At 34.0% G+C, this 13355-nt stretch overlaps 1 protein-coding gene across 1 annotated transcript; it reads right to left on the reverse strand.

The window, feature by feature from the left end:
• Positions 1-1015: 1015 nt before the first annotated feature.
• LOC126723054 (cyclin-U2-2) lies at positions 1016-2506 on the reverse strand. The gene is made up of 2 exons (XM_050426282.1): positions 1837-2506; positions 1016-1505 (listed from the first exon to the last, which is right to left on the reverse strand). Exons 1-2 carry the CDS (start codon positions 2241-2243, stop codon positions 1241-1243), a joined length of 672 nt encoding a protein of 223 aa, XP_050282239.1. The 5' UTR covers positions 2244-2506; the 3' UTR covers positions 1016-1240.
• Positions 2507-13355: the final 10849 nt, after the last annotated feature.

Consider the following 13355-nt stretch of genomic DNA (forward strand, 5'->3'; position numbering starts at 1 on the left):
ATTAATCAATTGGCTAAGCTTCACCAAATTCTAACAAAAAACAAGAAGATACACCTAACAACTTGTTCTGTCACTACTTCAACTCTGTTTCTTACCTCTTTCCTAATTCCTATCCATCAGTTTAGTTTGTCTTCTGTTGGTAATACACCAAGATCTAGATCCTATGCAAAATTGTAAACTTTTAATTATCATATTAATTTTGTAAACATTCGTACAAGAGTAATGATTAAAGAAGGCCAATTCTTTCAAATCTATATGCATTATATGCTGTACTAGTGGTCCTTCAACAACCAGGAATTATCTGGTTAAAAATGCAGTGATCTGTCTAAAGGGCCTTTTTATCAATCTGGCAATAAAGTAATTAAATTATGCTAGTTGGCGAAGTTAAGGTTTTCCTTAATGGTGTAGGTGATAATCAACTGGGGATGTCATTATGTCTACTATAGGCCAGCTCCTTGTGTAAGTAATAGATTGACTTTTTATCTAAACTAGGAGAGTAGAGGTAAAGAAACAGAAAAAGAAAATCATTCACTCTTTATGTAGTTTTACAAGTTTAATGGGTCCTCCATGAACCAAAAAACCATATTACAAAAGCCTCTATTTGCTCAGCTAAAAATCATATTGTCATAGGTAACTTTTACCACTTTTTGCTTGAGAGAAAGCTGATTTTATGACAGTATCAAGCAGCTTAAGACTGATTTTGAAATTTTAGTGCTTTTTGTTTTATTGAATTCCTCACATTTTGTAGAAAATATTGATGGCATGACAAAATCATATGTATATTAGTAATAGATTTTAAGAACTCAATGATCAAGTCAACTTAAAAACTCTAGGAAGGCCTAGTCCTTAACACTTCTATTTTGCCAAAATGAGTTTGGCCTGAAAATAATATTCAAAACTCAAATAGAAAACCAGACAAAATGTAAATCCCAGTCCCTAAGGTCAAGGGTCTCCAAAGTCCAAACCTCACATGCAAGATAAATACTAGATTTAGTCATGACTTAGACATTGGAAATTTAAAATTTACGTTTTAAGGAAATTAATATTGACAGGAAGTATGACAAAGTCACTGTATTAGTAAAATAAGTTACACTGTCTCCACATTTCGTAAATCCTTGACAATTCCCAAAACCTCTAAATTTTTTACATCATTGTACAAGAGAGTTATCCCCCAACAACAAGGTCGGTAAGAATTAGAATTTTACCAAAAAGGGTAAAACTCCCACTTCAACTCTACATTCTACAACATAACTCGAGCAATCTGAGTATACCCACTTTCTTCATTTTGCCTTGCTTTGATTTCTTCAGCACATCTTAAAGTCCTCTCTATATGGTAACCTCCTCCAATGCTGACTTCTCTTTCTAAGTGACTACAATAGCTCTCAAACACACTTACATTTACATGTAATTTGAATTTCATCAAGAATAGAAATTCAAGCTCCATTGTGTTCAATTCTTCTGTGGTTAATCCACCAACTCTTGCAAAGTATGAATTTCTGTAATTCCTGTTGAAAAGGAAGAGTGCAGATTAGAAAAAATCCCACATATTGAAAATTAAAATTTCCCACTTTAACAAGACCTCAAGTTAGATAATTGTAATATAAAGTTTGTAACTTTGGCAAGTGTCTATTTAATTTGTAAATAATCGTTTTGGTCATGAACTGGAAATTGAATTTCAGGATTAAAAATGGCAAAGTATCACATGTTCTTAACTGAAAAAGGGTATAAATCAAAACAAAAGGATAAAAATAATGCTTTTAATTAAATTGGCATAAAGTTTTCGGCAACCTCAACATTTTAGTACCAAAAAAGAAAAAGATGAGAGAGAAAACTCACATGTCCTCCACATACTTAGATGCCACCATGATCGTTGTAACGAGAAGCCTATGCACATTTGTAGCATTGATCCGAAATCCAGGATTAGTCTGGCAAAACCGATCAATATAGACATATGCAACAACATAAACCGATGGCCCAGCACGAGTGTACCGGAAAATCCTCTCTAGATAGGACTCAATTGTCATGTCCGGTGTCTCATGGCAATCGAAAACTCGGGTTCTAACGTCTTTAGACAAAGCCCATCTACAATTTTTGACAATCCTTTCATTCCTAGCCATACTTCTCTCAATAAGAGAAGCAAGAACATTGATCACCAATGGTGTGTTTGAGTCATCTTGGTATGAGTAGGAATATACATCGGATCGAAGCTTTCTTGGAGATATTGTAAGTTGAGATGAAGCCATATGGATCAAACTATAATTTGAGAGAGAGAGAGAGAGAGAGAGAGATGAGATTGTGAGACTTAGTGGGATTTGAGAGAGGCTTATATATATTCAAGTGGGAAAGGAGTCGGTGATATAGAGAGTGTAGAGAGACTGTAGTCTTGATTGTGAATAAACAAAGAGAGAAATGACATTGGTTTGGGCCATTTGGAAGGTGGGTGGAAGCCAAGATAGTATCAAACTATAAGATACGTGTGCTTCCTTTTTGTAAAGGCAAAGTACAATCAACCAGCTCAGCCATATTCATTGTATAATACAGAAAACACCCTCTCTCACCTCTTGAAAGTTAGTCCCGCCGACAGTGTGTTGAAGGACAGGAAGGGGCACAAAAATGGAGAGAGAATTTGTATGGCAATATATATATATATATATATTTTTTTTTTTTTTTTTGCTGAATGAAAAAAAGGTCTAGAGTATGGGCACATAGACTCCACGTCACGTGATAGCAATAAATAATATCATGTGTACCTTATAAGTTTTGTGAAGATTATCAAATAATACCATGTGTACCATACAAGTTTTGTTAAGGTTATCACTCAAACTGCACAATTTACACGTTTGTCAATGTAGGATTGAATTACATTGTTTATGCATTGTTCATCATCAGAACTGAGTGAAAAATAATTCAATCGCTACTTAGTGTTAGTTTGGATACGCGTTTTGTTTGCTGCGTTTTACCTTCTTTTTTTTTTTTTTTTTTATTTGGGAGCACGCGTTTTACCCCAACGCGGTTACTGTTCATGTACTGTACATGAACAGTAACCGTAACTTTTGACCAGTTTTGCGTGAACAGTACATCCGTGCACTGTTTACGGACCCACAAATTTCATTTTTTATCAATTTTTTCATTAAATATGGGTCCCACAGTACTATTTACACATTTAAAAATTATTTTGTTACAGTGTTTTCAGTTTTCAGTTTCAGCAAAATAAGTTCTATCCAAACAGACCTTTACTGTGTTGTAAATTTTTTTTTATTTTTTTATTTTTGGGTTGGTATTGATAGATAGTAGCTTGTTGGTCATTTGCTAGGCTCACAAAACTAGACGGCATTGAAAGATTGACTTTTCCATCGAGATTTGTGTCATATGCAACTCCAGGGTGAGACCAGTAATATCAGTTCTAGTTATTACACGTGCAGAGGCTTGGCTGATCAAAATCATCAAATCTTGGTTTTCAACTTGGTCCACGTGCAATCTATTAATACTGCTGGCCCAGTACATGACAAGGAGTTAAGCTTTGTTTCGGTGGGTTTTAGCCCATACGTGATACATAAGATTTTAGGTTTATTTCAGTGATTATTTATGGTAATTAAATTGGTGATTGCTTAATGTGTGTGTGATGGAGAGATTAATTACACCCACTCAAAAGAATAGTCAAGTCCTTCATTAATCTCTTTTAGAATGCAAAATGTTTTCTCATTTTCAGATGTTTGTATGTAGGTAAAATATAATTAAACTTGTAATTTATGTTGACCATAAAATCTTTTATAAAAAATTGTAAAATGTTTTACTTTTGAAAATTTGGTAAAATATTTTCCAAAAGCACATAATGGGTTCTCCTTTCCCATGTGGTCGCTAGGTTAGCGGTCCGATGGCTAGAGACACCACTTTGGCGACCAGTGCAATGATCCAATGGCTAGAGACTCCAAACTGGCGACCGAGGATGGGGGTTCGATGGCCAGAGACTCCGCTTCAGTGACCGATGTCGTCTGTCCAGTGACTATGCTCCGCAACCAGTGCCAGCATTCTGGTGTTCAAAGTGTTCGCTTTGGCAACCAGTGCCAAGAGACACCTCACCGACGATCAGTGTCGGTCTTTCAATGGCCGGAGATGCTACACCAGAGACCAATGTCAACGATCTGATAGTTAAAGAGGTCTCATCAGAACCGATGCCAAAGGTCCAGTAACTAAAGACACCATTTTGTCAACCGATATTGGCAGTCTGGTCACCAAATATACCACTCCAATGGTGTTCATCAATAGTCCGGCCGATTGCTAGAGCCACCTCTCTAACTACCTATTCAAGTGGTTCAGTCACCAGACCTCCAACACTAGCGGCTTTAGTGTTGAGTCATAAATTTTGGTGGTTTACTTGAAAAAAATTTACTTGTCATACCAAATACTTGAAAATATTTTAAATGTAATATAATTTACATTTGAAAATATGTTATTTCAAAACTAACAGAGCATTAAAGTATAATCTCTACATGCCTCCTCGCTTTTGGTAATTTCAACCAACTCTACTTTACTCCCACCTACTCTCTCTCTCCCTCTCCCTTAATCCAAACAAACTACATCTCTTTTCTGGTTAGTTTGTCTCCTTTACATGATCTGCCATGCATGAGTGACAAGTTTATTATTATGATCTGCCATGAGTTTAGTCTTATTCTGAACAAATTTTGGCATGTTCATTTAGGCATTGGACCCATGCATCTACTTGTGGTTATGGCTTGAGTCAAACTTTTGTTTCATATTCAATCAAATAAACTGGCGAAACAATTAGGTTCAGCTTGCAACGTTGTATTTGGAACTCTAAAATTCTATGATATGCTAATTCTAAGAACTCTAAAAATTATATTTAGTCACTTTTAATCCATTGGGTGCACACACTCGGACTTGAAATTATCATCTATATCACCACATAAATTATTGCTTTAAATCTTGTATCACAACCAGTAAGTTTCAGTTACTTCAATTAATAATTGATAAATCTTTTGCAGTGGAATAAGTAGCTTGCATTCAAATTTTATCCATATAATTATATGATATCTTGGTCTAATGATAAACAATAATCATTCTAAAATGGACACCATAAATTCAAATTCTATCATGTTATAACAAAGAAAAAATTTTCTAGCCCCATGCTAGAAACCTTTTTTTTTTTTTTTTTTTTTTTTCGATAATTACAATATGCTAATAATTTTGCAACTTAAATTCTTTTTCCTTTAAATCCTTAAGCACTTTATACAAGAAGATTTGTCAATTAAGGTAAAAAGGCCCTCGACTCCTAACACCTATGCTAGAAACCTAGAACTACCCAAAAAAATAAAAAGTACTCATTTTTTTGCTGGAAGAAAATTTTGAGTTACAAAAATTAAATACAGTAATCAATTATTTAAAAGCAATTGGTCCATATATATATATATATATATATATATATATATATATATCAACTCAACCTGTGGGCAGCTTCAAGTATCTATCAGGCTATTCAATAATTGAGTTTTTGTTTTCTTGCTTTCTATATCACGTACGGTGTTGGGAACCGACACTCTTAAAAAGAAATCCGCACCCTATTGAAAGGAAACGTATGAGTAGTGTGGGGGTCAAAATACCAATGTGATGAATGAGTGTTACAATTAATTTGGTTACAAGAGAGAAGTTTGCAATGAAAGAACTAGACTAGGAATCAAGATGGTGAGAAGGCTCTTTTTATTCCCTTCGGATTGACCGAGATAAAGGAGTACAAATTGGATTACACTCTACACTCTCTCTCTCTCTCTCTGTATTTGTATTTCCTCTCAAATGGGAGAGGGTCCTATTTATACTGGTAGTTTCCTCCTCTCAATGAGAGGATTGTGTAGAGGAGATTAGAAAATACTTGTCCCATCAAGAGTCTCTTCCACCTTTTAGGAGGATGAGTAGACTATTGGGTGAGGAGCATGGTTTAGGCAGGTTATTCAGTAATAAATACAATATTTAGTAATTGAGAAAATTCATTTAATGTGGAAGCAACTGTTACTGGATCTAAGCGCTACATTCTCTAATTCAACAGTTGTACTTTTTGCAGGACTCTAGATATCCACTAGTTCTCCCACATTTTGCTCATATCATCGATCATATGTTGAGGTCATGATATTCCTCGGCCATATAACGATTTGGAAGGAGGACCATTGTGGGGCTAGGCTTAGTGGCCCAAAGAAAGTTTCGACCTCATCCTTTCCTGTCACTCAATTAGCCCCTCTCATGACTATCTTGAGCTAGACTCAGGCCTCTCCTTCTTTATTCCATTGCCACGGGCTTTTGGCCCATTGGACCTTTTTGCAAATAATCCGACACCCAACAGATAGTAATAAGAATAATAACAATGTTAAAGTTTTTTTTTTTTTTTTTTAAAGTAAAAATGTTCATATTAATGTTAATTAGATGATGAAAAAGAAAATAAAGGAACAACAAAAAATAAAGCAAAATTCGAAGTTCAAGTAATAGCTCAACAATAATATCAAAATATCTTTGTGATATTTCATGTTTGTGATTCAAATTACACCAATCCCTCCCCTACTATCTACCTTTTTTTATATAAAAAAAATATAAGAAAATGAACTGCACCCTTGAAAAAAAAAATAGATCCATTAATAATTAACATAGGCCATTCCATGGGGTTTGGTTGATCACCCCAAAAGGCCTTTTTTAAAATTAAAAAAAAAAAAAAAAAAAAAGGAAATTGCATAATTCATTCTATGTATAGTTTATGCATTGTTTCAAATTAAAGCATACATTTTGAGAAAGTTTCAATTAAAATTTCAAAAAAAAAATTAATTATTTCAATTTATCTCCTCATAGAGCCACTCTAAATTAAAAGTTCCCTTAATTAAAAGTAACGAAAAATCTAGTGAACTGCACCATATATACATGTGCTATTTTAGTACAAGAAAACAAACAATATTATCTCACATCTTCATCAAATTATATTTATCTGTTTGAAACTTTTAAGTCATTTTGTATGCTCTTTATTCCCCCAAAGTGCTATATGTGATTCACATAAAATAACAGAATATTTACTATCTAAATAGTTCTAATCTTACTTTGTTACTCTCATCTCAGTATTCTTAGTTCTTACTAAATTTTGCATTAGTCCCTTTTTTTTTTTTTTTTTTTAATTTTGTTTGTAAAAGGAAATTGTAAAATTTTATGTATTTGTATTTTTTTTTTTTTTTACAATGTCGATTGTAAGGACACGATTCGTAACGAATCGTAACAGTGTTGGGTTCGCACGTAAAAAAGCCCAAACAATATCATTTGTAGAGCGTGGATTTGAAAGACTAGATCTCAGTCACCAGACGGTGGGTTTCTCGTGGTGTTGATACATGATTAAGTCGTTTTCGCCTTAGGAGTCTTTCTCCTGGAGACGGGCTGGGAGGCTCTGGTTTTTGGCCATTTTTCCTAGCCTCCTCTCTGGATTGCTTACTTTTCCTTTTATACTAGTTTGTGTTCCTTATCCTTCGTCCACGTGTAGGATCAGCATTCCAAGACTGATACTTGTCCCATCAGCCCATACCCAGAGTGGTTGGGGGTGGTTGTAAAAGCTGGAGAGTATGGCTCTGTCAGGTGCAGAGTATTGAATGGCAGTAAGGGCAGCTTTCCCTGGTCATTATATTTTCCAGCATACCCTTTTCTATTGGCACAGATATTTTAGATTTTTTCCCAAGCTGTTTCTATACCATTTTTGCCCTTCCTTCCTGTGAGATCTCGGACATGCCGAGGACTGAATCGTCCTCGGCTGTGTCCCAAGGCTATTTTGTACTTGTATTACCGATCTTGAGCTATGACCCTTCTCGGCTCGGGCCTTAGGTCCCAATGAATAAATGGGCCAGGGCCACAAACTATTGGGCCCCACATCGATATATTCAAATTCTCTCTTAATTAAATTTTTCTATCTAAATAGTTCTAATGACCACCCTAGAAAAAATTCCTAGAGCCGCTATTGTGCTTGACTAACCATAGCCTCTTACATGTTCATTTAATTTTTCCCTTTTTTCCTCTTTTTTTAAGACATATCAACTATTGATATATATACCCTCTAAATTATATAAAATTGTGTCTCAAACCATAAACATAAATTTTAAAGTTCGATTACTCATGAGGAAGACAATACCTAATTTCAACTATTTTATGATAAATAAAATGAAAACATTTTATTAGTTTCAGGGAGTATGTGTCCCATAATATACTCGGAATTTCAACATAACTCAATGCAACTACACTTTTTATTTTGCTAATCATAACCTATTAGTAAAGACTAAACAGTGAAATGGTGCCTAGGAATCCATCATTCGGGTCACATCAAGGTTTCTAAGGAGATTGCATGGGACTACCCCCATTTTCCTCTCACAAAAAATAATAAATAATACCATTTCACTTTTTTACTTTTTTTTTTTTTTTTTTAAATGGTTGAGTTTTTCAACTTTCAATCTCAACCTTTGAAAGTAATTACATATAATACAATGTTCAAAAAAGAAGAAAAGAAGAAAACGAATTTACCACTATATAAATTTCAACCTCTCTTGAATTTTGTTCAAATTCAAAATATGAATAGTCCCTCAACCTTCTTTTGTTTATTTCAAAATCAAGCCACAGCAATGAAACACTTTCATCTACACATTCTGATTTTGGTGGAAAGGGGGTATGAGACTTTGGGTTTCAGATTTTGGAGGAGTAACGAAGAGAGAGAGATGGAGAGGTGGAGGCCGACGATGGCTAGGAGGTTGTGGGTGGAGGCCAGCGACGACATGATTGTGGGTGAGGGTTTGTGGATTTGGGTTGGTGGGTTTGTGCATGGAGGACGAGATGGAGGTTGGTGGCTCGCGAATCAAAGGTAGTGAGTCTTACACTGTGGCAGTGGTGAGGCCTTGCACCAAGGCACTCTGAGAGAGAGAGAGAGAGAGAGAGAGAGAGAGAGAGAGAGAGAGAGAGAGAGAGAGAGAGAGAGAGAGAGAGAGAGAGAGAGAGAGAGAGGGTTTGTTTTAAATTCCTAGGGTTTTGTTTTTTATTTTCGCAGGACCTATAACCGAGGGATTGTTTTAAATTCCTAGGGTCTTATTTTTTATTTTCATAGGACTACCGTGCTTCTCGAATGCAGCCATAGGCCCTATGCACAAAAACATAACTAAAAAACGCGGCTATAGACCTCACCTAATGTAGTGCTATAGGTTAGGATTTTAAGCTGCATTTGTTAAAAATGTGGCTTTAGGTTGGCTATGGCCACATTTTTTAAACGCAGGTATAAGTTCTTTTTTTTTTTTTTCTTTTTTTCTTTTTTTAAAGTAATCAGTTGGACCTATAGCCATGCTTCTTAAACGTGGCAATAGGCCATATCAAAAAACACAGTTAAAAACATTTAGAAATGCAACTATAGGTTAGTTGTAGCTGCATTTTTGAAAACGCAGTTAAAATAACCCTTGGATTGTAAAGCGTGCATCTCAGATATCTAATCAAAGGAATTTCTTATATTCGTTCAGTGTAAAGAAGACCGCCAATGTTCATACATATGAATACAATATAATAGTTTGTTCTGCTCTTTTGTGACTGTGGTTCATTAACACAAATTTTATTTGTACACAAAGTCTTCAACATGTTTTGGAAGAAACTTTTATCTTGAAAAGCTTTTCTTTCTTTTTTTTTTTTTTGAAAATTCTCTAATATGTTTTTTCGTAAAACAAATGAAAGATACAAGTTTTTCAGGTGGATATCTTTTTCCGTCCAATGGACTTATTTTCCACATAATCAGAGTAATCCCCACTCCTTTCTTAAACCTTTTTTTTTTCTTTTTTCTTTTTTATATCGTTGGAGATGTGGGAAGTTAAACCTTGAACTTATATTCTTTAGAAACACCAGAGATGTTTGTTAAGTTAAAAAGCTCACATCTCTTCTTTTTAGTGTAAGCATAATTGGATCCTAGGCCATTTATATGGACAACAAAAAGACTTATTTTTTTATCTCCATGACAAACCAAATTTGAAAAAAGGAAACAAAATAAAAGTACAGGTCGCGATGGGTTAAGCAAAAAAAAAAAAAAAAAAAAAAGGTCTTGGTGGGTTATCAAAAGCATGTTGGCCTGGTTCAGCCCAAATTTCAAATGAATATAGTGGACTAAAGGTTGAGACTTGAGTCATTGGGTTTACATATTAAAATTCTCTCACTTAAAGCCCTATCTATTTTGTCCTTTTCACAATTCGTATTATATCTTTTAAATCTAATAAGATATAAACTAACACATGAAGCATAAATAGACAAAATGTACATGACTTAAATTTTTCCCAATAATCTTCAAATAATCCTAAAAAAATTTAATGAACATTTTTTTGTGCTCACTAATGTCCCCTAGTGCCCCCTAGACCAATTGTTTCTTTCTAGAATAAGTTAGAGCAAGGAGCTGTAAAGATAAATTGTGATACTGCAGTGGTGCTGAACCATTCTTTTATTGTCATTGTGGCTAAAGATTGGAGAGGGGTTTTGATTTTCTCCTTGTCCAAACGGGTGGAAACCAACCTCCCTCTCCAAGTAAAGGTTGAGGCAACAAATTTGGCTACTTATTTAGCAATTGAATGTGGTTTTGAGAGTGATGCCAAAGCTTGCATTGAAGCTGTTAAAGCCCCTACTAATACTATTTCTTGGAGAATCTCAACCATATCCGCCGATACTCTTTTTTGGGTATCCCGTGGCCAGCAATTTGTTTTTAGGTGAAATCCAAGAGAATCAAACAAAGTAGTCCATATATTAGCTTCTTGGTACCTTAGGAAAAATTTGTCTAGTTGTTTTGTTAGGAAAAATTTGTCTAGTTGTTTTGTTAGGAAAAATTTGTCTAGTTGTTTTGTTCAGGGTTATGCTCCTAACCCTTTTATGGATGTAATTAATTCAAAGCAACCCCATGTTATATTTGCTGCTTAGACTTTGTTTCTTTGTGTTTGTCAATATAGTTTTCTATTCATAAAAATAAATAAATAAATAAAACTACCATAAATCTACATTGTGGAAAAGAAATAGATTGGTTGGTTGTCCTATTTACCTTCATTTATTTTTTTTTTTTTTTGGGGTCAGGTTTCCCAAGTTGAGAATTGAGAGTTGAGACAAGAATGATTTGCAAAACAGTCTTCAAAGGATTTGAGAAGTTTTCTACTTTCCAAAATGAGATGTTCTATGGACTAGTGAGGCTGCAATGAGTAATTCTGTAATGGCAAAATCACATTTAAAGCATCTCAGTCACAAATCAAGTGCTTATAACAATAACATATACACCAATCAAAAAAAAAAAAAAAAAAAAAAAAAAAAAAAATAACATATACATATATTTTATTAAAAATCAATACAAAGCACAGCACTTGGTTTGATTGTACAATCCACAGAAAATCTGCTAGAATGTGCATATGATAAGATGATCCAAGACCTTCCACATCGAAGAAATTCACAAGTGCATTTTTTTTTTAATGACCCCAATATGCTCGTAGTGCACATCATATGCGACCTAAAGACTATATTGGGCCTTATACTATCCAGCCCATTCCAGCAATCCAATCCTGTTGGGCTGACATATTTATGGAAACAACCAATCGAACGCCTTGCCAATTTCCAGACCCATTAACTTTTTTTTTTTTTTTTTTGAGAAAGGCCAGACCCATTTACTTGAAGCTGCAAAAAATCCATTTAAAGCCTATTTGAGATTTATATAGGCACTAATCATCCTTCCTGTATATAGCAAAAACCTCAAATATTTATTATGTAATTATCCTTAAAATGTTTATGGAGTCACTTAACCTGCTAATGAAATCCGCTAATTGAAACAGTTTATTTTGGGAGTTTTGGAAATGAATCCCCCTAAAAAATTTTATAGTTTTTATTTTTCAACACGATAGTATTTCAACTTATAACGTCAGCTCTATGATGATTTCTTTTTATCATCCCACGAAAATACTAATTCGAATCCTCTTATTTAACGACTGGTGATTTTACCAATTGAGTTAACTGAAACTCATGAAAATTTTTTAGTTTACAATTTACATGATGAGGACCAACTTGATAGGGATGAGTACATGGTCCTAAGGCATCTCCCACTTGGTAATAGGAACAATGTTTGTGGTCCTATGCATTGAATGAGAAGGTCATTTTCGCCTAATGCATTAATTTCAAATTATAAGTACATAGCAATCAAACTTACAAAGACATCAAAATTCGAAAATCCTGGTCTGTGGTGTGGAAATCGTTTAACATGTCAATGTCTTGAGTCACGAGTGCTTATTGAGTAGTTTGCATCGAAGGCCCTTCTCAGACGAACGCAAAGAGATCGAATCATAAGAAATGGACCAAATAGTTGTGCAATGCTCATATTGATACATCTCACTCAATCAACACTTTACAGTACTAGGTGCACTAAAAGACTCTGTAAGGAGCATTTTAGTTATAGCTCTATATTGTAAAACCTCCTAAATGCCCATTTGACATTGATGTAGGAAGTAAAACTTTGATAATAAAGTTTTGTGATATAGAGTTTTAATTGAAAAAATTCTTTAGTATTTTCAGTGTTTAGCAAATTATGAACAATTATTGTAAAGATTCTTCTTTAAACTCCAAACATTAGTTTTAGCCTTTAAGTTGTTTTCAGCTTTAAGAATCCCTTAAAGTTCTTTTTCGGTGAGTTAACAGAACCCCCTCAATTTTTTGCTTAAAGAACTTTATACCTAAAAAACCACTTTATGATTCTACTAAATGCAGAGCCAAATGTATTTTAAAGTTCCACAATTAAAATTTATTTCCTAAAGCAATAGTAATAATAATTGCATCATAGATCTGAATAATCATAATTTGAACAATCTATTCGTATCAGATTCATAGATAATCTACATGTCATCATAATTAGATATGCACAGACAATATTATTATCAAACATGTCACGGTCGGTGACAGCTTATATCAAGTATCAACACCATTATGGCCAATTACAATCGTTACCAATTACTACCAGTTTTTTCTTTATCTCTTTTGGACTTGGAGTATCACTGGACCCATCCAAATAACGACATGTCCATCAATTCTCGTCTCACAAGAAAATTAAAAAAAAAAAAAAAAAAAAAAAAAAAAAAAAAGGTTCTTGTCTCACAAATCACAATCTATAATAGTTCTATCGATTTACGACAATTTTCATTATCAAAAATTTCACGTTCATTGTTATTAATATCACACTCAAATCCATTGTTATGTTCTAATTTCAAATTCAAATCGACCAGTAAACAGTTCTCCAAAGTCCAAAAACCCTCTAAAATGTCCCTTTTTTATTTTTTAAAAACCCTTAAGCAGTTATA

The sequence above is a fragment of the Quercus robur genome, chromosome 4, assembly GCF_932294415.1.
Source record: "Quercus robur chromosome 4, dhQueRobu3.1, whole genome shotgun sequence".
Taxonomy (NCBI): Eukaryota; Viridiplantae; Streptophyta; class Magnoliopsida; order Fagales; family Fagaceae; genus Quercus; species Quercus robur.

Coding starts and splice junctions, on each gene's coding strand:
- LOC126723054 (XM_050426282.1), bottom strand. CDS start 2,243: ATGGCTTCATCTCAACTTACAATATCTCCAAGAAAGCTTCGATCCGAT. Junction 1,506..1,836: donor TCTAAGTATGTGGAGGACAT/GTGAGTTTTCTC, acceptor CCTTTTCAACAG/GAATTACAGAAATTCATACT.